Here is a 27,964-nt window from a genome sequence, read left to right on the forward strand (position 1 = left end):
AACAAACATCTCGTAAATATCTCTGGGCTCACCTTCTTCAATGCCAACTGCCATTTCTTCCATATAAATGTGCCTTCCTTTCATGATGCAAAAGTCAACCTTACTTTCTTGGTGGGGAAAACATTTTCCCCTATTATATAGTCAAATTTGAGTCAAGCAGGTTCTGATACCACTTTGAGGGTGCAAAGGGCCGTAATCATTTGATAAAAAGAGGGGCAGTTGTGTCATGCTGGCAGCAGCCATGCTGTGCTCATATTGTGTCATGATGGTAAAACATTTAACTAAAATAAATGGTAACTATCAAATGAACACAAAAAATTCACATAAAATGTAATCTGTTCAAGAATAGAAGATGACAGTACATACTGAATTACTAGTTCCGAATTCTCAGTGAGAGACAAGACTGTGCAACCCCTTTGCAATACACACTGTAGTACTCTGTAGTCAAAGGCCGTGTGAATTGAATTGAAGCAACATTTTTAAAGCGCATGGTTACCTGAGGGCATCCCAACGCTATCGCAGTGCGATCAAGAGCTACGAGCAGTATTTAGGGAAAGAGAAACGTTTTAATTTGTTTCTGAAAGATCAAATAATTGAGTTAAAGACGGATCTGAAGGGGAAGGCGATTCTAAAGCTTGGCAACATTATATGAAAAGAGGCGCCCTCCACTCCGCGATCCTTTTATTTTTGGTACTATCACCAGATGTTTATTGTTCGACCTCAAAGCCCTGTTAGCCCAATAGTGGTACTAAAGGGGGTGGTGATGGACAGAGCATCTGAACCAATCAAACACTCACACCCAGTCAACAGATCTGGGTTTAATCCATCACCGTTATTTAGCCCACTCTGCCACCCCAGTTCAGACATGGCCATATGCAAATCAGTCTGACCCTGTGCCTCATGGGAACAGTCCAGCTTGAACTGCCAAGCCATGCCTTCCCTGGACCGGAAACAAGCTTCCGAGGACCGGTTTCTGGCATTCCAGCCGTCTTCAGCCCGGCTTGCTTGAATCCAGTGGCAAAGTGAGCAAGGGACTCACGTCTGAAAATACCCTGCCAACTTATGGCAAACAAAGTGGTACAAAAGGGGGTGGTGATGGACGGAGCATCTGAACCAATCAAACACTCACACCCAGTCAAAAGATCTGGGTTTAATCCATCACCGTTCTTTAGCCCACTCTGCCACCCCAGTTCAGACATGGCCATATGCAAATCAGTCAAATCAGTCAGCCTCCGTCATCTAGGATTTTTCTAGATTCCTCTAATACTGCCAGGAGAGCGGCCTCTTTACCTTGTTAGGGGTCTAAATCCCACCTGAGAGGGATGGAGACAGTCATTATTTTCCCAAAAAGCGTATAGAGCAGAGTTAAGGTGCTTCTCTGCAATTGTGCTGATTCCTGGCAGTAGTGAAATGAGGCGGTAGTTCCCCTCCACTTCCGGATTTAGGTTAGGTTTCTTTAACATTGCTTTGACCATTGCCTGCTTCCAAGAGGGGAGAACAAGTCCCGTCGGGAATGAGGCATTAATGAAGTCGAGAATCACAGGGGCAACAGTCTCCGTGACTAGATTGAGGATAGTGTGGTCACTTTCTTGCTCTGTTACCACGTTCACTCTCTTGTATCAGCCAGCAATGCTAAATTTCATTCAGCCTCTACCCCCTTCATATTTTTCCCACCCTTCAGCAAGGGTATGCAGACACCGGTACAATCTTTTGTCTTGGTGTGGTCCTCTTTCGTTCACATTGCTTCAGGCTTTTGTTGTAGGTTGGCAAGATGGCCTACCTCAAGACAAAATGGTGTAGCTACATCAAGGTTAATTCTCTGCATGATTCCTGTGACTGAATTCTTTTTGTAAGCATAAAAATGCATTGTTCAGCCTTTATAAGGAAAATTGGAGTGTGAGGGGACCACTAGGTAACTACTAACATGCTGTTAGCCCGATTTAATACATCCTTCATGGATCTGTTTTAATCTGTTGTATGGGAGGGCACCAATGCATTATCTTTCCTTACAGTCTTGAGTGTAAAATATTTTAGATTTTTCTAAGCTATGACAAACAATTCTATTGTTTAGTTTTATGATTATAACATTCGGAGTTCTTCTTCAAAGAAGTTGATATTTGTAGAATGTGTTGGCTGCAGATACACATTCTATGCACAGTCCTGCCATCTAGTGTTGGGCCCGGACTCTGCACGTGGTTGTTTATGGTCGGCTTGATGCGTCTAATCACCTCCTCCTGGAGGTATTGTGCTTCAACGGCTCCTTTGTTAGATTGTTTTTTTCCCACCATTCGGCTTGGACAGACTGCATCTACAGTTTTGACGCCCATATGGTCTACAGATGAAGATAAATCAGCGATCGAGGGTTAAAAAACACTGAAATGGCAAACTTCCACATTGTCTACAACCATACTCATTGACAATGTTAGTCTCCCCATGATGGAGTAGAAGAAGGAAAGCCTATGCAGGAGGTGACCTTGTGTGGTGCGAAATACTCATATTCTGAAATACACAAGGTCTGTAACACAGTGGCAACTAGCACAGGTAAAAGTGGTGAGTCGGGGTGGGACGGGTTGAGGGGGGTGTTGACAGATAACAGGGTAGGTAAAATGAAATAAAAATATATATAAAACCACTTTACCTTACGCTTGCTGCATTGCCGACTCAGCGATGCGGCAACCGCAAGTTAAGTGCTTTTATTTTCCTTATTATTTCATTTCACCTACCCCGTCATCTATGGACTCCCCCCGCCCGACCACTCTTACCTGTGCCTACTGCCACTGTTGCAACCTGTGTCTGTTGCCAGAACCTAAAGAGCAGGACATCATGGCATGTAACCGCTTTAAGAACAAAAGGCCCTACCAAGTAGAAGTGATTGACTCCTAGCTCACACAATGGAGGTGGCAGCCCAGGGGGATTTCTCCCACAACAAATCACACAGCAAGGGTAAGATAGACACCAAAGCACTGGTCCAGCAGGGGTAAGTCATTGCAGGCCCCTCTACAATTCCTCCTATGAAGACAGCAGGGAGGCAGAGTCAGATATGCAGGTCGGTGACGGACGATGTTCAGCAGACTGTGCTAATACAAAAAAGAGGCTATAGAACCAGTTCCACTCAAACATCAAGGGAAATGAGTATACTCCCATACTTCCTATTCCCCAAAAAGGACGGAATGGTACATCCTATCAGAATACTTTCATATAGTAATATTACAGGATGTAATACCACAACTATAGTAAGGCTACTTCATGACTGCATTAGATCTGAAGGACGCCTAATTGCACACTGCCAATACCTATGGTTTGTGGTAAGTGGATGTCACTATCAGTTCAAAGTACTACCCTTCAGTGTAACAACCTCATATGTGTTCACAAATGTTTAGCAGTAGTAACTTCACACTTAAGGAGGGAAAATATACATGTTTTCCCTTACCTAGACAATTGGCTAAATAAACGTTCCAGCAAACAAACATGTACACATAACCTTTTACGCAAACTAGGATTCATAATAAGTACAACAAAATTCCATGCATTTTGCAACTGCTCCAAAAACAACTGTACCTTGGAGTAGTACTCGATTCAAGAACAGCGAAAGCATTTCCCAATTCCCAAAGGGTTCTCAATCTCTACAACCCACTGGCTCTTTTTCAGCCACATCGTCACCTAACCATCACAATCGTGATGCAGCTATTGGGTATGATGGCTTCTTGCACTGCAATAGTATCCTATGCCAGACTGCATATGAGACCCCTTCAGGAGTGCTTAGCATCACAATGGTCACAAGCGGAGGACAAAATGGAAGACCTAGTGTTTGTTTCACTAATTGTAGGTCCATCAGGTCCTACAATAGTGGAACACACGAAACACAACAGAGGACAGAGCCTTCAAGGACCCAATCCCGCTAGTGACAGTAACATCAGATACATCACTCATGGGTTAGGGTGCTCACATGGAATACATCACAGTACAGGGTCACTGGTTAGCACAACAACTTACATTCCATGTACAAGTACCAGAACTGCTAGTCATACAGCTATATCATAACAGGTTCAAATCAATATATTAGGGAAAAAAATACTTCTAAGCACAGACAATATGACTGCAATGTATTACATACAGAAACCAGGAGGGGCCCACTCATTGCAGTTATCCCACTAGCACAAATGATATGAAAGTGTGCCTTCAAACACAATATTCACCTCCTGGCACAATACATACCAGGAGTAGACAATTGTCTAGCGGATCTGCCACGCAGAACATAGCAACAAGTACACGAGTGGGAAGTTCTGCACACATATTTCCAACGGTGGGGGACTCCAACAATCGATCTATTGCCACTGCAGAAAATGCAAAATGCCTAAACTTTGCATCAAGGCACGCACACCCACAATACAAGGCCAATCCATTATGGATGAACTGGCCAGGGACATTTGCATATGCTTTTCCACCTCTCCCACTCATACCCTGTGTTCAAGAAACTGAGACAAACATCATTGCCATTGATATTTATAGCTCCAATATGGACGCGGAAGTCATGGTGCATGACCCTGTTAGAGCTGTACATCACAAAAAGCTTCCCAACATACCGGACCTTCTTACACACAGTGGAGTCAGAGCTAGACACCCCAATTCATAAGACCTCAATCTTGCAATCTGTCTCCTGGGGTAATAGAATTCGGGTACCTTCAATTACCAGTAGATTGTATGGACTTTTTCAAGGAAGCTAGAAGGCCAACAACAAGGGCATATTATGCAGCCAAAAGGAAACGTTTTGTTCACTACTGTACTGCAAACAAAATAAACCCGTCTTCAGCAACAGAAAAACAACTATCTGCAAATATCATATATACCATACATGTCTATATGACTACATCTAGCAGTTACTGCTGCTTACCTACAAAATAGGAAGCATCAATCTATTTTTCATATTCCAGTCATAAATGCTTTTATGGAGGGACTTAAAAGAGTAATTTCACCAAGTACACCCCATGTACCATCATGGAACTTAAACATCGCACAAACCAGGCTAATGTCTACACCCTTTGAGCCCATGCATAAATGCAAAATACAATTTCTAACATAGAGAGTAGCGTTCTTTCAGTATCAGTATTCTTTCTAAAATCATAAACGGTCGCAGAGAGAGCATTACATACATTAGATGTCAAAAAGCCTTAATGTACTAGGACTAAAGCATTCAGAAAAATACAACAATTATTTGGTTTATTTTTCTAACTCCAGAAAAGGTAATCCAATATCAAAAGCTGGAATCGCAAGATGGATTGTAAAATGTATAGAAATGTATTACACTAGAGCGTAAAGAACATTACCAACAATGCCAAGGACACATTCTACAAGAAAAATCTGTATTCATGGTATTTTAGGAAACATCCCACTAACAGATATTTGCAAAGCTGCAACATGGTGAAGCCGACGCCCATTTACAAAACACTATTGTGTGGTTGTACAAGCTTTAGGAAAATGGTTCTCAGAACATTATTTCAAAGAAATACAACATCTCACACTTGAAGCCGCCGCAAGAAGAGTACTGCTTTATAGTCTATGCATAACGTGTGTCTTCAGCCAACACATGCTACCAATCGAGTATGTTACTTACCCTGTAAGCATGTATTCGTAGCGTGTAGGGGGGAAACACCCATCACAACGACTGCATCGAATCGCGGAGCTATCGCAATGCGACTGTTACATCGCGGGCGACTCCACAGCGCATGCTATTACTTCGCATTCTATTACCTCGCTATTACATATACATCGCTAGCGATGGCAACGCATGCAAATCGTCTGCTGATCCCGTGTCTAAGCATTTTGAGTTTTCCTGCCAGCATTACTAGTGTAAACGGCGAACGCATGCGTTCACGTTTGTGGCCTTACGATCTGTTTCTCAAAGCTATCTGGACAGACAGTAATGGGAGCACAAAGATACCGTTTTGCAGTTTTGATGTTCTCTGTTGCACAACTTTATAATTTAACAGCTATTTAAGCCAAAACAGAAAAAACACTCAATAGACCCTGGTAACTCATATCTATTTCTGAATTGTAACCATTACCACAAACTATCTAGTAGGCAGTGACCGTGATATTTCAGTTTAAATAATTAGAGACATCCTGGTCCCAGGAGGAAGCCAGGAGTGCTTTAAAGCTACTATCAAATTCGAGTGATGGCCGCTTCTCTCTCCCAGGCCTTGAAGAAATAAAGCAAGTTTTGTTTAATTCTTCCTTTTTATTCTGTGTTTTAAACAGAATATTGACGGAATATTGGTCATTAAAAATAATAACCCTCAATTATGAGCTTTGATATGGTTCAGTGCTGCAATAATTCAGTGTAGAAGAAAAGAGCTCAAAATGCCGGTTTCTCTTTCAACAGCGCCTGCCCGTCTGCTATTGTTTTAGTGTATTTATGTTTTTAACGCTGTATGGTGGGGGTGATTAATGTCACCGGTAGAAGTTCTTGTTCTAAAGCATGACAGGAGGGCTGCGGTATTGAGAAGTATACTGAGCCCTCGCTGACGTACAGTCACCTGTTCTTTACTGCTTTGATCCGATATTGTGGTTTTACGAATGAACAGCATGCCAGCACACAGAAACAATTGTATCTTAACAATTTAAATCAGTCAGCCAAGCACCACAAGAAATCTGCTTGCAGCAATTGAAGTCCGTCTTTAACACTGGGGATCTGGACGTATTCGCTGTCGGCTTCCTAGCCCTCATTCTATGTCCCTCGCAAAGCAAGATGCAGTGATTCTGAATAGGAAATTGGGTGGTGGGTGTATGAATGATGGATGGGGGTGGGCAGTGGGGGCCAGGGGTTAGAGGTACAAAGCACAGCAGTGCAGTGTTTGAGCAGGCTTACTGTACAGGAATAGGACGCACAGACAGGATCGGGGGGACGGTGGGCAGTGTCTTGCAAATGGACGGGATTTAGGAAAGGCACTGGCATCCGGAGCTCGTGCTGCAGCCGTAGAGACTTGAAGAGCAAGCCTAGCAGGTGCTTAGAAACGGGCGCTGGAATGTAGCTCTTCTTCAGTCTGGAGTAAAGGGTAGTATATCCGGGCCTTGGCTCGGGCAGACCCCGGATTAAAACAAAAACGTCCTTGAGGAGAGAATTGTTGGGTTTTTTTTACGTTATGTGAAACAATTACAAAGAATTAGCCACATGTAAGTTAGTGCCTATAATTATTGAGATAGGTGGGTGGCACCAGTGGCATCCGTAACACAATAAATGTACAATTACAATGTTTTAAAAGAAGTAAACAAAAAGGAAAATAGAAAGGAAAGAATTAGCGTCGTGGAGACAGCGGGGGGGGGAGTGGGGGCCATGGGGTTAGAGGTGGGAATCACGCATTCGGACAAAAGATTGCAAAAACTGTGGTAGCACACAAAGAATGCATTGTCAGGACGCGCAATTTCGTAGTCTGCTAAGTAATGTACCAGCCAATACCAATCAACGCATTGGCGTTGCAACAACGTACGATGTAAAAGTTGGCGATGTTGTGGAGTTTACGATGTAATAATTGCGTGGTAAAAGCACGCGATGTAATGGTGCGCGATGTTTCGTCATACATTCGTGTAGGGTTGCAGATTCACATGCACCCTCCCGCCTCCCCAGCAGGTATTAGATGGTGGAACAAATACACCATAACATACAGCATGTTCAATAGCATACAACTCACTCTGCAGACTATATCCTCACTTCCTATGGTGGGGAAAAACACTACAATCTAACAAAGGAGCCGTTGAACATGTGCAATACCTCGAGGAGGTTGGGATTTGACGCACAACTTCAACCATTAACACTTTCTTCGAGAAAACAACTTGTAGAGTTGGGGCCAACACCAGATGCAGAGTGTCTATAGCAAGTGAATCTGCAGCACTTTATGGGATGAATAGATGCTCACACGGTGACATATGCCTTCCTCATGAAATAGCCTTTTGCCAGGAAATAGAGCTATGAAAGCATTGCCTAATGCATGTTTTTTTAATTGCAGCCAAAGTCTAAGAAAACATGTTCTTGGGCACAAGGGCATCAGAACATAACTTGAAGAAACGAAAGCTGGAAAACATGTGAAGTGTAACTTGGAGACATTGATTCATGGAAGAGAATTTGTCTGTATTATTGCTGTGAAAAATGTTTCAAATTTTAAGAAACTAATCTTTTGAATTTCATAGAACTCCTAAAAATCAAGAGTTTTTTTATATATGCTAAAAAGACATTTTATCTATTAAGGGAACTTTAAACCATTATAAAAGTTCCACACGAGACAGGACACAGTGCTAAATGTGACACCTGTATAAACAAGTGACATTCATTTCTAGGTTGTTTATAGTCCTTGTTTGAATGTGAAAAAGCCTTCTCTACAAATGAATCCCCAACAATGTATCAAGAAAATCAATGTAAGCAATACTAACCCGTGAAACATATGAGCTGTCAAAACATAACTATTAGATTTCTCCTTTGAGTCATCAATAATATAAGATACAGAGCAACGTGCTAGTATTATAGTTTTGACAAAACTGTGTGCCACTAGGCTTTCAGCACCAATGTATATTTGATTTTACATCGGAGAGTTTGAGAAATGATGTAGCTGTACCGATTGTGACAAAGCCCATAGAATATAAGAGTATCCACAGAAGGTGTGCTGAAAATTACATGTATGCTAAAACAAAACAGAGACACTAAATTGTGAAACTAAGACAAATAGTGATCAGACACAGTTCTTTGAGTGTGTAAAGCTCCTTCCAAATAAAGGCACATCATCAGAAAATCCACTTACCACTCATTGATGTAATTTTCACATACTAACACTATTATAAAACAAGTCTGAGTAGGAATTCTCCATTGGTCCATCAGAAAGTCTCTGTAAAGAGAAACCATATTAATTTTATAATTGTGGCTAATCTTCATATCAACATAATTTTATTTTTCATAATTTTTTTTAAAGGAAACATCCTTACAATGGAAACCCTTCTTGAATTTACTAAAGGTGACAAGACCCCCATTACAAATGAACATCCAGCTTTCCATCAGAAAGTCCAAGGGGAAAAATATAATTGTAATGAATGCAGCCGGTCTTTTAATAGAAAAGCAATGCTAATGGCACACCAGAGAACCCATATTGTTAACCAAACCTATAAATGCATTGAATGTGACAAGACCTTCATTACAAAGGGGAAACTAATTTTACATCAAAGAAGCCACACTGGAAAAAAACAGTTTAAATGTACTGAATGCCCCAAAGCTTTTAGTAGAAATAATTCATTAATTGAGCACCAGAGACTACATACTGGTGAAAAACAATATAAATGTACTGATTGTTACAAGGCTTTTGGTAAAAAAAGTTCACTAATATTACACCAGAAAATCCATACCGGTGAAAAACCATATAAATGTACTGAATGTAGCAAGACTTTTCTATTAAAGCACCACCTAACGTTACACTGGGGAACCCACTCGGGGGAAAACCCCTATAAATGTACTGAATGTAATAAGACTTTCGTGACCAAGCAAAGGCTTATGCAACATCATGCAGTTCATACTGGTGAAAAACCATATGAATGCACTCAATGTGAAAAGGCATACAGGTCAAAGAGAGAGCTAATGCTACATAATAACCGCATCCACAGTGGGGAAAGACCATATAAATGCACTGAATGTGACAAGACATTCAAAACAAAGGATGAGTTAATGAAACATAAAAAGATCCACAGTGAGAAAAAAGCCTTTGAATGTACTGAGTGTACGAAGGCTTTCGTGACAAAGGGAGCTCTAATAGTGCATCAGATGATCCATACTGGGGAAAAACCGTATAAATGTACTGGATGTGATCAAGCCTTCAGAGCAAAATTCCGGCTAATGGTACATCAGAGAATGCACACTGGGGACAGGCCGTATAAATGTACTGAATGTACAAAGGCGTATTTTGGTAAGGAAAGTCTAACCCGACATCAAATGCACCACACTGGGAAAAGACCATATCAATGTACTGAATGCAACAAAGCTTTCATAGCAAAGTGTCAGCTAATGAGGCATGTGACAATCCACTCTGGTGAAAAACCGTATAAGTGTCCTGAATGCGACAAGGCTTATAGAATAAAAGGAGAGCTAATACTACATCAGAGAACTCACACAGGAGAAAAACCATTTAAATGTACTGAATGTGAAAAGTCCTTTATCAGAAAGAGAAAACTAATGCAACATCGTCGGCTACACACTATTGAAAAGCCATATAAATGTATTAAATGTAATAAAGCTTTCAAAATTCATGAATATCTACTAGCACATCAACGAGCCCACACAGTTGAAAGACCATATAAGTGTACTGAGTGTGAGCAGGGCTGTAGGACAAAATCAGAGCTGACTCTGCATCAGCGAATCCACACAGGTGAAAAACCATATGAATGTACTGAATGCCTCAAGGCTTTCAGGGTAAAAGGAGCACTAATACAACATCAGAGAGTCCACACTGGGGAGAGACCATATAAATGTACTGAATGTGATAAGACTTTCAAAGTCTTGCCACATCTAATACTACATCAGAAAATCCACACTGGTGAAAAACCATATAAATGTACTGAATGTGACAAAGCATTCAGCACAAACAGTCAACTAACAGTACATCATAGAATCCATACTGGTGAAACACCATACACATGTACTGAATGTAACAAGGCTTTCAAAAGCAGGTCAGGACTAATATCACATCTCAGAAGCCACAGTGAGGACAGACCACATAAATGTACTGAATGTGACAAGGATTTCAAGACAAAAGGAGAGCTAATGTTACACCACCAAACACACACTGGAGAAAGACCATTTGAATGTTCCGAATGTGACAAGGCATACAGAAGAAAGAATCTGCTAATATTGCATCAGAGAACCCATACTGGTGAAAAACCATAAACATGTACTGAATGCGACAAGGCTTTCAAGAGAAAGCCAGTGCTAATCTTCCATCTCTGAAACCATAGTAGAGGAAAGACCACATAAATGTACTGAATGTTCCAAGGATTTCAAAGCATAAAAGGGCCAATGTTACACCACAAACTCTACCCTGGAGAAAGACCATATAATGTTCTGACCATGACAAGGCTTTCAAAGCAAAGCTTTCTCTAAATGTGGCAGGCGGTTCCTGTAATTGCAAGAGATGCCCACTGTGCTGGCGGACTGCTCTAAATGTGGCAGGCAGACTACCCTTGCCATGGTGAGAGTAAAGTACTCCACTATGAAGATTGTACTAACACCATCCTCCAACATTCAAATCAGGCCCCAAGCTCCATGGAAGAATTGTAGCATGCTACAGGCCTCATTACTCCGTTGTCCGTCCCTATGCTCACCTCCCTCCCTGAACACTATCCTCCAGCCCACAAGGCTTCCTCATGTCAACTAACACCATCCTCCCATCACCACTCGGGTCCTTCCTTGGTTACTTCTTTATAAAGTTAACACCGCCCGTCCCAACCTATCCTTCCACGCCAGTTGGCGGAGGCTCTACATGACATCCTCCAATGGGTCCCATCATCCTACCAGGACGCACAGGGAAACTTCACACCAAGATATTGCATCACGTAGTAACAAACAAGTCATAGATTCCTCTTCCTTACTCCACAATAAGCCAGTATTTTCCTCTCTTCAGCTCTTATAATGGACAAATTAAAATACAGGCATTTTCATGTTCATTGTTATTATTTCCAAGATTCTGATAATGAAATCACCCAAACATATATAAGGGTGCTTTATCTACTGAACCTGTAATGTACCTGATGGATGCTACATGTTTTCTTCTTCACCCTGTTCTAACAACCAATGTCAAAGCTCAACAAAACCCAATAAAAATTGTTTGAAAAAAAAATCAGGCTCCAAGTTGTTATTAAAAAGATGTATTTAATTTATTGAGGATTATACATGTCAATCATTTTACATCCCTTTCATGCACATCAATTACTTGAATGGACTTAGTCAATGAACCTAAATATTGCGTTAAATTTTTTTTCTTAGAACTCAAAATCTCAATGTATTTTCGACCAGCCTGGTCCTACATAAGGGGATTATTTGATCATTCGGTATTGCAAAAAGTAAACAGACATCAGTGCTGATAAAAAGGGGGTATCTGAAGCATTCCTAAAGAGGGTCACAACAGGAATCAGTAAAATATCATGTTGTGGCTAAAGGGTGTGAATTAGCAGAGGAAATAGAACCTCAGGCCCCGGAGAGATTCAGTCAATGGTTTCAAAATTTCAGTAACAGTGTAATGTTTTAAACTAAACAAAAAACACTAAAATTCACCAGCTAGAATTATCTCAATCAACTATCACTCATGCGTTAAAGTAAATATAACTTGCGCCCACGCCATGCACAGTTTTGTCATCAATGATGCCATTTTTAAATGTTGCAGTGATGTTATAAATGATGTTATAGATTATTTAATGAGTAATGTCATATGTGTGGTAATTTGGTTTGCATGGCGAGGGCCCGAATTATATTTACCTTAGGGCACGAGTAATAGTTGCCTGAGATTGCTTTAACTGATTCATTTCAGTCTGATTTTCCACTGCATTCACTGCAGACATGGAAGCCCAGGCCCTATTTAAAAAAATATTGTTTTTTCTCTCTGGCGAGAGACAACAAGGCCTCTGTGACTCTTTTGGGAGTCTGGAAGTTGCATTTTGGGACCCCCTCTCCTTTCTTTGCCCCGCCCCCCATTTGACAGATCACCCTGAACCTTTCCAGGAAGGAGCTAACTAAAACTACAGAGTGGCAAAACAAGTATGTTCCTTTGAAAGGAATAAAAAAAGTGAAAAGAGACAGTTGCCTCATTTGTGAGTTGCAGATAACTTTAGGATACAAAGGGTGAATAAATTATAAGAGAAAATATAGGAATCAAATATGGAAATTGTTCATAGCAATCAAGGCAAAAGAAAAGAGCAACTGAACACTACATTAAGGTATTGGAAAAAGCAAAAAAATCTGTGTTCAAAGATTGGTGGAGGCTCTTCAACAGCTAAAAACAATGGTATGGCCACTTCCCATAGATTAAGTATCTGATTTCCTACATCAGCTAGCAAATGTGTAGCACAGGTGTCTGCCGGGGATAGAGAGCTGCACCCCATTTATCATACCAACCAAAAGGCTTTATAGCATCCCAGTACAACTTGAACTAAAAAACATCAGTTAACCAATGAAGAATAACCGAAGTATAAAGAGTGGAAGAGCCAAATACTTTGGGCATCATAGTCCTCTGATTTCTGTTGGCCCAGAGTGTGAGGACGTAGGTGATAAAAGTCTTGGGACAACATATAACAAGGTGGCATGGGGGTGTTGTGGCAATCCACATCACTGATTCAGATGCGATTCGTGGGATGTCCAGTCGATTTGAGGACACTGGGTAATGGTGTCACTTCGCTCAAATCAGAGTAGTAGAGTAGATATTCCTGGAAATCCTCTTGAACAGTGTGACGTGAGACCTTTGTTTTCTTTCATGTGGGCATGACAACATGAAAGTTGAGTCTTATCAACTATTACTAATAAAATAAGTTTGATGAATTAGTAAACAAGCAAGTTACTATAGAGCGAGATAATTGCTCTAAATCAGTGATAATCAACTCATAAAACGCTTGTGGGCTGGTATAAATTTAATATGAAATTTAAAAATATATATTTAAACAAATGAAATGATTAGCAAGTTTTTAAGTATTTTTATCACTGGTTGACACAAACAAATATTGGATGCGTTCTCGTTTCATTTGATTCATAGGATGTTCTACCTTTGCTCCCTGCTTAGTGAACCCTTACAGGCAATCAATCTCAAACCTCCATAGCAGATGCCAGTGACCACCTTCTGTGCCTCGTTTGTTCATTACAGAGTCTTCACCATAGAAAACTCTCTTGTATTAAGGATAGGTGATCTCTTGGATAGGTGGTAATGACACTGGTAATGTTCTGCCCTATAACAATACATGCCGGAGGTCAGTGTATAAACGTGTGCGGAGTCATCACTTATTCAAGAAGGAAACTGATACAAAACGACATATGGTAAAATAATGTTGAAAATGTGTGTGCATAAAAATCAAGTTTGTCTCAGGATAATAATCTCTTGTTTTTTTAATGTGTTAATGAATTTTACATTTGTTGAAGTAAAAACTGAAAATATTCCCTGTCTGTTCATTGCTACTCTTTGTTCTGGTTGTTTTTATTTTAAAGAGTTATCAATCCAATACTTCTCCTTACCTCTCTACCGCACTTCCCTTCCATCCTACATCTTCAACCTTTTCACAAGATATCAACCCTTTACTTCTCTACCTCCATGCTCCTTGTCTTTTATGTGTTGTTCCTTGCCCTGTACCATTTTGGCATTGTCTCCTGGTGTTACCTCCCTCTTTAATTGTGGCACTTCACTGTTGTATCTCTTGCACCACTCAACACTTAAATCTAGCCAAAGGTTGTAAAGATGTCTTCCATCATGTTCGATGCAGAATTTCTTTTGACTACTGGCCAGGCAGTTAATGATCATGTTCTTCACCTAAGCACTGATCTACTGAACTTGTGCTTTCTCAGAGTACTTGGCAGACATTGCAAATGGACTGACTGGTACTCTTTTGCTATTCACGTGGTGGGATGGCTCTTGAACTTTTGGCTTCTAATTCTTTTCTTTCATGACCCATTTAGCAATGTTCATGCATGTATCTACTGTCATAACAACTATCTCTTCAGGAGATCTTGTTTGGCAATGAATGCAAAATCTTGCAATTGGAAGATTCATTCTCCTATTGGCAACCTCAACCTTAATAAAGACCCTTGGAAGAGGGAAAGTAAAGGTTTGTGGTCAGTTGACATCTATGAATCATTGCCAGAGTGAGTTAGATTAACCATATGGCCGTTCCATAAGAAAGTACGATTGTTTAGAGGAGGTCTTGCAGGACCTCAGAAGTAGTGATTTTGATAAAAGCATGTGCAGCAGGTCACCCTGCCAAGGAAACTCCTAACTTCTGAGATGAATTCGCACAGGACAGTCACACTTACTCAAAAAGGCTAATCTTACCTTTCACTGCGGGTAAATTAAATGCCTATTTTGCTCTTGCCTCTTCCAGTTAAGACCATTGAAGTAGAACTCAGTTCCCTTCCTGATATTTCCCTCTCACTCTTCAAGGTTTTGGCCTAGTAATGGGAATGGAGCAGTTCTAGTAGCTGGCGTGACAACATTTCATTCAGCTTAGTGGAGGAGATGTGGCATAACGGGCAGATGTGTTGACTTTAAAGCTGGAGACCAGATTAGAGTCCTTGCGTCGTCTCAATCTTCTGTGCCAAATAAAGTTGTGACATTGTATAATGTAATCTGGTGCTCATGCCAAGTGCTTCAGTACCCTTTGGCCAAATTTGCTCAATATAAAACTGCAAAAGGAACCGTGGAATTAAAAGGCTCACCTCATTCTAATTAGGAGTCTTTATGAAATAGGAGTGAGGGATGTGCCTCTGCCTTGGTAGAGTGTTTTTTGTAGTCACAAAGAGCAAGCAGACGCTATTCCCTTTCGCTCAACATTTTGCTCTTTGCCTTGTGGAAATCTGTATGTGTCTTCTTCAAGTCCAACATTGCTTAATGTCTATATGCACTATCTTGTATAACCCAGAGAAGAGAGCAAGCAGTTGCTATTCTTCTTAGTGCAACATTTTAGTCTCTCCCCAGTAAAGTTCCTGCTTGCCTGGTCCTCTGTCTTTTATATTTTGCATTTTGTGGGAAGCGCAATTGGAAGCGCAACTAACCTTACAGGCATCCTGGTGCTAAATACACACTATTTGTAAAAATGTAGTTGAATCCAAAACCTTTATATGTAAAAAGTTGAGTTTTTTAAGCTTTCGCAATGCGTATATGAAAAGGAGATCCCTCTAGCTCTTAGTCGGGAACCTTGAGAGAAACTAATAGACAGGAAGAAGCGGTACATAAAGTCTGAATGAGTTGGTAAAGGGTGAACACATTTTTTACACACACACAGCTTTTTTCGTAAATTCCGCAATTTCATTTAAGGCCGGCAGAGCGCAAGGAGGCCAACTTCTTTTTTGTACATGCAACGGACCTAAACGCGCAGAAATCTTTGTCTACCCCCTATTTCTTGATCTCTCTATTAACACTCCCTGCTGCCTACAATATTCTGTTCATTATTATTTATTATAACATCTTTAATCATTCGACTCGGGACACTTTCAAACAATTGGCCAAATTTCTGGTGGGCTTTTACTACCAAGCCAAAAGTTCTGCTTGTATCGTTTGAGTTGAGTATTATAAAATCAGCACCTGTAAACTGTCTAGTACGTGTGTGTGGATTGTGTAATTAACGAAATGTCAATGTAACTCACTTTATTCACTCTGTCAATGGGGATGCAAGTAATGGATTGTTGATGAAGTTCAACCAAGTTTTTGCAAGTGAAGCCTGTAGCCCTAATAACCCCACAGTCCCTACCGTTATAGGAAATTGTGCTGGCTCTATTATAGACCATATCCTACTATCCACTGAATTATTGCCCTACTTAACTAGCCTTGAGGTCCTTGTAATCCGTATAAGCGAGCACAATCCACTCTTTACTACCTCAAGCTCCCTTATCCAAATGCCAAACCCCAAAAGTGCAGTTGATTTGGAAATCTCAAGGAATAAGAACTTAAAATTAAAATGGAGTAAGTTTGATCCTGTCACATTTACTCAAACCATTGTTAACAATTCCACTGCTGCCTTTGTCTTGCTTGACCAACAGGGTGGAGCCAGGGGCCATTCATTATGCCTTTGCCAGCATTTGTAGGTCTGTCTCAAAAAACCTAACAACCACAGCTGTCCCCAAGAGAGCCTGCACTTAGCCGCTGGTTCAATGCTCCTTGTTCCCTGGCACATAAGAACATTTTGGTTGCACTGAAGAGCCACCCACGGGTACCACGAGATGTTAAGCTGGCTAAGAATGACTATAAAATGACACAGGAGGAAAGTAAAAGGGAAATTAGATGTAAAATCTTGGAGGATCTTCAAATGGCTGGAGCTCTGAAGTATAGCACTAAATTCTTGGATGTGATTAATGTGTCCTTTTTCAAGGCAGCTGAAACCACTAACAGTCACCATTATTGAAGTAGTTTATTTATGTAGCGCCCGAATCACCCCCGAAGGGGTATCTCTGCGCTAATGGACAGACGTGACAGTGCTGGTGCTATTGGAGGTGTCCAGAACAAAAATGTTTTCAGGAATTTTCTAAAACTAAGATGTCGGAGCACTGCCTTAGTGCAATCAGGAGCGTTTCCAGTTCCGTGGGGCAAGATACGAAAAGGCTTTCCCCCCCCAGGCCTAGACTTATTAATCCGAGTAACTTTGAGAAGGGATTTGGAGATAGACCGGAGATCTCTCAGAGGGGTATACTGGCAAAATTTCTCAGCAAGATATGTTGGACCATTATCATACACTGCCTTATGAATGATGCAGCAAACCTTGAACTTTATTTGTATACGCACCGAAGCCAATGGAGCTGCCGCAGCAGTGGACTAGAGGATGATCTAAGAGGGGCGTTCAGTACTAACCGTGCCTCTGTATTTTGGACTACTTGTAAGCGATCTAACAAAGCTTCATTAGCCGAAATCAATAAAGCATTAAAGTAGGCCAGGCGGCTCAGCACTAACGTCTGGATAAGAGTCCTCCGTATATAGTCGGGGAGGAAGAGAAAATACTCATCTCAACAGACTCCGCACATGAAAGCATAAACTCACAGTATAGGTCACCTGCTCCTTCATATTCAATTTCTGCTCAATGCCAACCCCCAGGTTTTTTACTGATGCCTTAGGGGCGGGAGAGACACCCAGCTCTCCTGGCCACCACTCTGGTGACCGCAACAATGTGGCCTCTCCGAAGAGCATAATCTGTCTTTCCGGCATTTATTTGGAGACAGTTGGTACACATGCACTCGGATATTGCTAGCATGCTGGAAGAGAAGGTTGTCCGGGCTGTTGTGGACAATTTAGGCGCCACAAAGTAGGCGCCCAAGTGTCCTATACATAGATTTTTTCCTTGTGGGAGCTACCACCCTCACAGGGGACAACTGGTTCGCATGGCCATAGCAGCGGTTAGTGATCTCCAAAAACCAATTAATATTGAAGAAGTTACTATAGCTATGAATAAATGCATCTTGGGTAAGCTTTTGTGGGCCCCATTTCTAACTTGTATTTAGAGCGGTAATCAGAGTACCATTCCCGACTGAAAAACTGCTGTATTGGTCACGATTGTTAAAAACGGGGACAGGTCACAACAGTCATGCTGTGGACCAATTTCACTCATCGGCTTAGGGACAATCGAGAAATGTCTAAATCTTTATCTAATCTTGCAGAAGCACACAAGGGAAAAAAGTGATTAGGTGCACCTAGCTTTCATAGACTTGCTGAGCGCATTCAACCTCATGAATCGCAATAAGCTGTGAGATCTAATGGGTCGGATGGACGAAAAATTGAAACTTTTAAACCTCATTTCTCACTTGCATCTAAACCTCATTTGTGGCTGGATCACAGTAAGGGTGCTCCACTCATATTAAGCCTACTCGTGGTATCGGGCATGGGTGTATCCTGGCCCTGTTCCTTTTCCTTTTCCGCATTTAAATTAGCTAGAAATCTGCAGGATAAAACCAATAATCGACATTTTGAATTTATATATGAGTAAGTGCATTTCAGTGGGCTTTATTTTGAACTTTTGTAATACACAGATTGCTACCTCATATATGAAAGAGTGTTTGCCATCATTGCAGTACTACACTGCTAGCTTTATTTTGTACATTTGTAATGCACAGATTGCTACCTTATATATGAAAGAGTGCGTGCATATCATTGCAGTATTATACCTATACCGGTATTTTGAACATTTGTAACGCACAGATTACTACCTCATATATTTTGGTTCCTCACTAGTGCCACGTTTACCTGTATTTTGAACATTTGTAACGCACAGATTACTACCTCATATATTTTGGTTCCTCACTAGTGCCACTTTTACCTGTATTTTGAACATTTGTAAATGCACAGATTGCTACCTCAACTTTTTGGTTTGACAACCAATGTCACTTTCGTTTCTTGAATTTTGACTCACGTAAATTGTTGTATCTGGATCCTATCTCTACATTCTATCATTATTATACTTGCACTTGTATTTTGCCCTACTCTGCACATTTCCGTAACCTACTCCCTTTCCTACCTTCTCTCTCCTGTTATGCACAGACTGCTACCTCATACTTAATATACTTCTAATGTATCCTGCACTATTGCACAGTTACACAACCTGCATCCATTTTCACTCTTCTCTCTAAGGCACCGACTACTATCCCATATATCTCTGGTTGCACACGAGTGTCACCTCTGCCCCCTAGGGCCACTCTTGATCCATATATCTCTGGTTGATCACTAGTATCACTTCTGCCCCTTAGGTTCACTTTTGAGCCATGTAACTTGATACTTGCATCTGTACCCTTTCCCAGTATTTTACTTCACTTTTGTACTTTGTAATGCCTTATATATTTGCTCTACTTTGTAATATCGTATGTATTTGTTATACTGCACACTCGTATATCCTGGTTATGCTGATTGATCACTAGTGCCACTCTTGTACTCTATAACTTACTGTATGTATATGTTTCTCTGCACACTCTTACATTTGGGCTATGCTGATTGATCACTAGTACTACTCTTGCACTGTGTAACCTACTGTATGTATGTATGTATTTGTTTTTCCTGCACATGTGTACCACTATACTGCATTCCCCCATTCCCTCCTAAACCATCATCGCAACATGGATCCTATCGGCAATCACTCATATAAAATCAACTACCCACCGTCACTCACCAAAAAAGCTGCTAAACGCTTTAAACACAACTTCCTTAGGTCACACCCTGAAACCCCCTTTGCGGACACCTACTTCTCACCGGTCAATGGATCCCTGAACACTGATATCATATTCCATACCACACGCAGAGCTCAATGGAGAAAAGCGTTCCTCACCCTACTCACCGTCTCCTCCACCAGGAAATCCGCTCACAGCCTAACTCTCTCCATCACACCATCCCAACTCTTTCCAGGCAGAGCCACCATCACCATTTACAACAGGGGTACTCGTAGTACGGCCCGCGGGCCAGTGGCGGCCCGGCAAGCCTTCCCTGGCGGCCCGCGGACCTTGTAAATATCGTACCCGCGTGTTTTTTTTTTTTTAAGTCTGTCTGCAACCAGAGCGCCATTCGGCAACTCTGCTGCTCTGTGGCGGACGGGCGATTCCCGCCGTAGTCCGAGTGGGGCTGCAGGGGCGCTGAGAGGTGATCAAGGCATAATTAACATGCTAATCGTCTATTAAGGATCTGTCAAGAGCTCGGGTGCGGCTGTGTGTGTGTGTGGGCCTGCGCCTGGAAGCTGTCACAGCTTGGGCACACACAGCAAGGGTGAGGAGACAGAGGGAGAGAGGGCGGGAGAGAAAGGGAGGCAGACACGGAGGGAAAGAAGCGAATGGGAGGGAAAGGGAAGGAGAAGGATAACTCTCTTGTAGGATTAATTGACTGAATAATGTGCGTTTTATGTAAAGCGCTCTGTGACCCTACATTAGAATGGGCATCGCAATAATAACAATTCACTGCGAGAGGGTGGCTATAAAGAAATGAGGGGAAGCACTGAAAGGAAATAGTGAAGGCATCCTTAGAGAAGGCGGGAAGGGGGGGCAACAAAGGCTCTCGCAATGGGAGGCTACTAACGCTAAAGCCGACCCTGCCCAATGCTATTTCCACATTTTCAGTAATGTGGTGCCACTGTCCCACCTGGGACAGAGTAAGGCTCGTGACCAATGTTTGACCTCTGTGTCCCTGGGGGAATCTGCGGTGTGATGGATGGCTGTCTATGGGGACAGCTCGCCCTTTGCGTTTTGTGTAATTACAATTCATTCCTCTTTAATTCTCGGGGAGAGCTGTTCGCGGAGTAGAAGCTCTGAACCTTACTCCTGAAAAATAAGAGCAGTTGTTGAAACATCTGTTGGAGCGAGAAGGTACTGTTGTTCCCCTTGGGTATTTTTGCATTATACTCAACCACCAGTTCGTTAACTAGTGCTTGCCTAATCTGATAGATAAGGATGTTTTAGTATTTAAATTCAGCTTACAAGCAAAGTAACCTTTTTGACTAGCGATCAGCCACGTCTATAACCCACAAAATTGGGGTTTAGGTACGCAAATAAATTTTCTCTCATACAAATTGAAGTACCTCAGCCTGCCAGCCGTAACGCAACCCCACTCACCATTGGCTGGGGTTGTGCACCCTCTGTGCACTGGTTGATGTGGCCCCACTGCAGTACCCTACAAAGAAGTGAGTGTATTCCTGCAAAAGGTCAGTGGTTCTACTTGGTGCTATCTTTGTGACAGGGCCCACTTTCCGAGCCCATCAGGCAGCATTTTGACGAGCACATTTAATGTTGAATAATAACTCGCCAGCCGCATTTCAGAACCTGCACTTTATTTATGATGAGCAGATTTCAGGGGGAAGATGGGAGGGGCAGGGGGTGGATTTTAATGCGCCCGCTCATTTTGTCCAACATTAGTATAACATTAAAAGGGCGTTTATAATATAGGAGAGACTGGAATCCCTTTATTAAAGCGTGTCTCTGATTTCCATACGGTAGGCGACTTGTGACATCTCTAGTCGCCTGTGAAAAAGAACTGACATAGCTGATCAACTGTAATGCCTTATTACAGCTGAGCTCTGACATCACGCTGCTGCCCGAGCCAGCGGCAAAGGTGAAAGGGAGGACATTGAGCATTATTAAAGCTGCAATTTAAACATGCAAAAACGAAACCTCGCATTTTCTGAATGAACGATGATCTGTAGAACGGAGACATTTATGGCAGCATATATATGCATGCATTAGGAAATGATGGAAAAATATATCATCTCTGTTTCTGTCCATGCATATTGCTTCTGCACTACAACATTTAAAAAAAATCTGACATGTATTAAACTGATTCCAATATCTTTTTGCAAAAAAGTCTAACTGCCCTTTGGTGTGTTTGTGGTACAGGTGTGACTTTTATTCATCAGGTCAGCAAACATACTATCGATTTCATATGAAAGTGCAACAACCCAAGGACTTTAAGCAGTGTGTGGGAAGGGTGATGGAGTCACCATATATTATAAGAAATAAAGTACCCTGTGATTTGCATTAAAAGGATATTGCAAGGCACCCCAGAGAACCAAGACCATATGAAGTGAAGGAGAGGGAGGAAGGGAAAGGTAGGCAGACGGAGGGAGGGAGTCAAAGGGAGGGAGTGCGAGAAGGAGGGAGGGAAAGGCAGGGATAGGGAGGGAGAGCAAGGGTGAGAGGGAAAGGGAGGGAGACTGAGGGAGGGAAAGGCACGGAGACCGAGGAAGGGGGAGAGGGAGAAGGAGGGAGGGAGTGGGACGTAAAGGGAGGGAGAGGGAGGGAGGCAGAGAGAGGGAGGCAAACAGAGGGAGGCCTCAAAGAGAGGGAGGCCTCAGAGAGAGGGAGACCTCAGAGAGAGGGAGACCTCAGAGAGAGGGAGACCTCAGAGAGAGGGAGACCTCAGAGAGAGAGGGAAGGAGTGCGAGGGAGACAGAGGGAATGAGGGAGAGAGAAGGAGAGAGAGGGAGACAGAGTGAGGGAGAGAGAAATAGAGTGAGGGAGAGAGAAATAGAGTGAGGGAGAGAGAAATAGAGTGAGGGAGAGGGAAATAGAGTGAGGGAGAGGAAAATAGAGTGAGGGAGAGGAAAATAGAGTGAGCGAGAGGGAAATGGAGTGAGCGAGAGGGAAACAGAGTGAGCGAGAGGGAAACAGAGTGAGCGAGAGGGAAACAGAGTGAGGGAGTGAGACAGTCAAAGAGAGAGAGTGAGACAGAGTGAGTGAGACAGAGTGAGAGAGACAGAGTGAGAGAGACAGAGTGAGAGAGACAGAGTGAGAGAGACAGAGTGAGAGAGACAGAGTGAGAGAGACAGAGTGAGAGCGACAGAGTGAGAGCGACAGAGTGAGAGCGACAGAGTGAGAGCGACAGGCGTCCGCTGCAGGGACCTGTGATCAACCTCATGGTTGCAGTTTTTTTTTTGCTCTAGCCCCGCCCCCTTCCCCACTGACCCCGCCCCCACCGGTGCGGCCCTCTGACACAAACCACACTGTAAATTTGGCCCCAGAGAGAAAGTTTGTGAGTACCCATGATTTACAATAACGGGATTGTCCTAGCTCAATCCACAGACAGGAACCTGGAACTGCTAGACAACCTGTTCCCCACCTTCAAAGAGCACCTCTCCCATTCGCGGTCCAACACTCATATCCCCTCCAGTCCCACCAACCATGACCTCACAGCCACATACTCCTCAATCAGGGACACACCTACCATCCCTGATCTCACATCTCCCACCCACAACCCCTCTATCCCAGTTCAGCACCATGCAATTGTAACACACGCCTCAAACACAGACACAGATCGCTCCCCCTCATACTCCACTCACACCCCCACCCCTTTTACCAACCCCCAGACCTCCACACTTACCATCAACACTCCTCTCACACCTACAGCGGGCATCATTACTCCGCTCACCCCTAACAGCACAGCTCTCACACACAACACACCTAACCTAGTCCAGCACCACAATAACAGCACAGCTCTCACACACAACACATCTAACCTAGTCCAGCACCAGAACAACACGCACTGCGACAAATCCCCCATTCATCCCCCCCCCCATTCTCAGTCCCCATTACCCTATAACTAACCACGCAGAACACACCTCCTCTCTTAATTTAACTCCCCCTCCCCACAACAGGACCATCCCCTATCCCATTTCCCCTCCTACTCCCCACCACGACTATCAGTCTCCTAGCCTACACCCTGACCCCCCCGCCTACCACCAATGCCCTCACTCATACCACCAACCTCCTCCCTACCTCATCCACACCCCTCCCGCCCAAAGCATCTCTCCTCCCTAACACCTTCCCGTACACCAACACAACGCATACCTCCTCGAACACCAGCCCACGCTCCCACCTGCACACGAATTCCCTGGTCAGCCATTCATCTATGACTGCCGCCCCCACCTCCACCACCTACCCCACGATGGACAACATCATGGCCACCATGACTCAGATCAAAGAAGACATACACAACATCAAGGAACTACTCGCCACCCATCCCATACACCCAGCACCCACCTCCCCTCCCAACTTGTCCCCTACCCCTCCAGCTGACTCCCTCACTCAACACGCCCCAAACCGGGCGTCAATTACTGCCCATAGGCGCAGCAATTGCCCTCGTCCCCCTCGTCGTCCCTACAACCCCTCACACAACTACACCTCCCCGCCCAACGGGTCCCCCACCCTTCCGACTAACTCTCTCACTCAACTCTCCACCAACCTGACCTCACTCCCAGCTAGCAATCGCAACAACCGCCCTCGTCGCACACACAACTCTACTTCTGACCGCAACACTCTCACCCTTCTCCGCTCCTACGACCCAGCCCCCCAAAATCACACAAACACCCCACACCTCAACATTCCCACGATACACTCAAATCCCCTTACACCCCACACTAAACAGCAGATTCTCCATCCCCAATAACCTTAGAAAAGTCCCTCTCTCTCTAGAACCGTCTACCACCCTCAACACACCTTGTCTCAAATGCACTCTCCTCAACTGTAGATCGGCCTCGAAACACTCTGCCGCTACTGCTGATCTCCTCTTATCGCTGGACCTTGACCTAATCATCCTGACCGAAACCTGGCTAACTGAATCTTCGACACCTATAATGGACATTCTGGTTCCTCCCAACTACCACATTATCAGGCTAGACAGAGCAGGCAAATTAGGTGGTGGAATCGCATGCATCTACAGGAATAACCTCTCTGTTCAGAAAGTCAACTCTACCTCCCTACCATCCCCAACAACCTGGGAATACATCTGCCTTGACATTATCAGTGAGGACAAACCGATATGTTCTCTTCACAGCATCTACCACCCACCCAGGGACAACTTCACCTTTTCCCAACAAATCATGGATATAATCTCAACCAATTCCGGACGGCAGCTCACCCAAATATACCTTGGTGACTTCAACCTCCACTGGAACGATTGCAAGGACACGGTGGTAAATAGTCTTAAAAACTTCCTCGATGCCCTCAACCTCACCCAAATATGCAACAGCCCGACCCACGAGAAAGGTTCTATCCTCGACCTGATCATCTCCAAAGAGGAATCTATCCAACTCTACTCCATCCAACCCTGTGACTGGTCAGATCATCATACTGTCACATTCTTTATCAATGAAAAAGTTAAAGTTAACCCGGCTCAAGTATCCAAGCCAAAAGTCTGGAAAAGAGACATGAAAAAACTCAACCCAGGCTCTCTGCCCCCTAACAGGTGCAATCTCTTACTGCCACCGACTGGCGATACGGACGTTCAAACACTGACTGACCATTATCTCAACGCTATGACCTCTATAATTAATGAGGCTGCACCTTTGCAGCTAAAAAGAGCCTCTACTAAAATCTCCAATCCATGGTACGACGGGAGACTCAATGAAGATAGACGATACATGCGAATGGCAGAGCGTACCTGGAGATCAGCTCCCTCGGCAATGCACCTAAAAGATCTGAAGAAAAAGAGAAACGCCTACTTCAGGAAAATAAAACGCTCAAAATCAGACTTCTTCAGCCTCCAGCTCGACCAAGCAAAAAACCGTCCGAGAAAACTGTTTGAGCTAATCAGATCACAATCCAAGGATCAACCCCAACCACTCATCACTGCGCGTGAGGCACCATCCTGTGAAGACTTCGCTGCTTTCTTTACCCAAAAAACTGGCAACATAAAGAGCGATCTCCTCATTGACGCAAGCCTCTACTCCAAACCCCAGTGCCTAGCAGCCACTGAACCAAAAAACAATGCCACATGGTCAACCTTTGGCACATACTCAGAAGAAGAAATTGGCAAACTGCTCAGCACCCTGAAACCATCCAATCACCACACGGACCCCCTTCCTGCTGCAGCAGTAAAAGACTTTACCCCCTTGCTTATCCCTCTTTGGACTAAAATTATCAACAGCTCTCTCCAACAAGGAAGCATACCTGACTCCCTAAAAGTTGGTCAGGTCACACCTCTCCTAAAGAAACCTACAGCCGACCCCTCTGATCTCAACAATTACCGTCCCATTACCAATATTCCCACTCTCGCCAAACTGCTGGAAAAATGCGCACAACTACAATTGACTAAACACATTGAACAATTTGATCTCCTCAACCCGCACCAGTCAGGCTTCCGAGCAGGGCACAGTACAGAATCGGCTATGACTCACATAATTGACGACGCACTTCAAATGCTAGACCAAAACGACACCTGCCGCCTCATCCTCCTCGATCTCTCTTCAGCATTTGATACCGTTAAACATGAGAATCTACTAGAGCTTCTAAACACAAGAATGGGCTTATCTGGAACTGTCCTCAAGTGTTTCTCCTCCTTTCTTCACAACAGGTCGCAGAAATTCAAGAGCAACAACCTGATGTCCTCGCCAATACCCGTAACGCTAGGTGTCCCCCAAGGATCCTCTCTATCCCCAACTCTGTTCAACCTAGTCATGGAACCGCTCACCACCTTGCTACTAGCATCCAATGTACACTTTCATATGTACGCAGATGACACCCAACTTTATCTCAAATTACAGTCCCCCAAGGACATCTTGCTCCTGAACTCAACGATCAGATGCACCCAATCCTGGCTGGCCGATAATCATCTCAAACTCAATGCCCTGAAAACAGAGCTCCTTCTGATCTCACCTCCAGCGAAGGTCTCCACCACTCAAATTTGGCTTAAAGACCTAACTGCACTCAATGTCCAACCCACCATTGTGGACTCGGCAAAATCCCTAGGCATAGCACTCGACACCAATCTGAACATGCAGCAACATATCAGCAAGGCAACAAAGGGAGCAAACTTCCAGATCAACACTCTGAGGAAACTTAAACCCTACCTCCCAGCCAAAGACTTCCAAACCGCAGTACAAGCACTAGTCATCCCTCGAATTGAATACGGCAGCATCGCCCTCTGTGGACTCCCCCTAACTACAACCGCACCCCTAAGAGCTTCTCTAAACGCTGCAGCGAGACTCATCACTGGGTCAAAAAAACACTCCCATATTACCCCTGACTTGAAATCCCTGAACTGGCTGCCATTTGAAGCTAGAATACATCTGAAAATCGCCTGCATGACACACAAGGCGGTACATCTAAACTCACTTGGATACCTCGCTCAGAAGTTGACAATCTCTGGAGGAGCTAGAAACACCAGAGGCACAAACAATCTTCTGTTGAAACCTCGAAGATTCCGGAAGGAAAAAACATATAAGCGCTCCTTCTCGGGAATGGCGCCTAGGATCTGGAACTCTCTCCCGCCCGAAACCAGGCTTATCTCTTCCACCACACTCTTTAAAAATGAAGTGAAAGCTATCCTCATGGCTAAATACACCTGAACTATTATCTTGATCACTGTTAGTACTCTGCACCGAACCATACTACATGTTTGACCCTTTTGATTATTTGTATTAACTGTCTTATTACTCACATGTTTGGCTTTGTAGCCACCTATTTGTACTACTTTGTAATCATGTTGGGCTTAGTTGCCACCTATTTGTACTAATTGACCTATTGATTTATCTGCTTAACCATGCTCCCTCATGTACTTCTCTTTGTAAAGCGCTCTGATATCTGCAAGGATCTTGTCCGCGCTATATAAAACTTTAAAAATAAATAAATATATGGTGCCAGGCTGTGGGGCTCTAGCAGGGCCGGGAACCTTTAAATAGCAGAAAACAACTTTACCCGCATACTGCTTTCCGTGCCACTGGGGCTGACATACCTGGAAGATTTGATTAGCCTTGCCTCCCTATTACTGTGGGTCAAAATCTGAGCCACATCTGAGAATGTTTTGTT

At 43.3% G+C, this 27,964-nt stretch overlaps 1 protein-coding gene across 1 annotated transcript in view; it reads left to right on the forward strand.

Moving 5' to 3' along the window:
• LOC147706730 (uncharacterized) overlaps positions 1 to 11,861 on the forward strand; it is a 35,672-nt gene extending 23,811 nt beyond the window's left edge. Inside the window, exon 4 of the mRNA XM_086925877.1 lies at positions 8,001 to 11,861. Coding sequence (XP_086782003.1) covers positions 8,969 to 10,912 — 1,944 coding nt within the window. The 5' untranslated portion in view covers positions 8,001 to 8,968 and the 3' untranslated portion in view covers positions 10,913 to 11,861. The remainder of the gene's footprint in view (positions 1 to 8,000) is intronic.
• Positions 11,862 to 27,964: the final 16,103 nt, after the last annotated feature.

Source organism: Lissotriton vulgaris, chromosome 6 (genome assembly GCF_964263255.1).
Source record: "Lissotriton vulgaris chromosome 6, aLisVul1.2, whole genome shotgun sequence".
NCBI lineage: Eukaryota > Metazoa > Chordata > Amphibia > Caudata > Salamandridae > Lissotriton > Lissotriton vulgaris.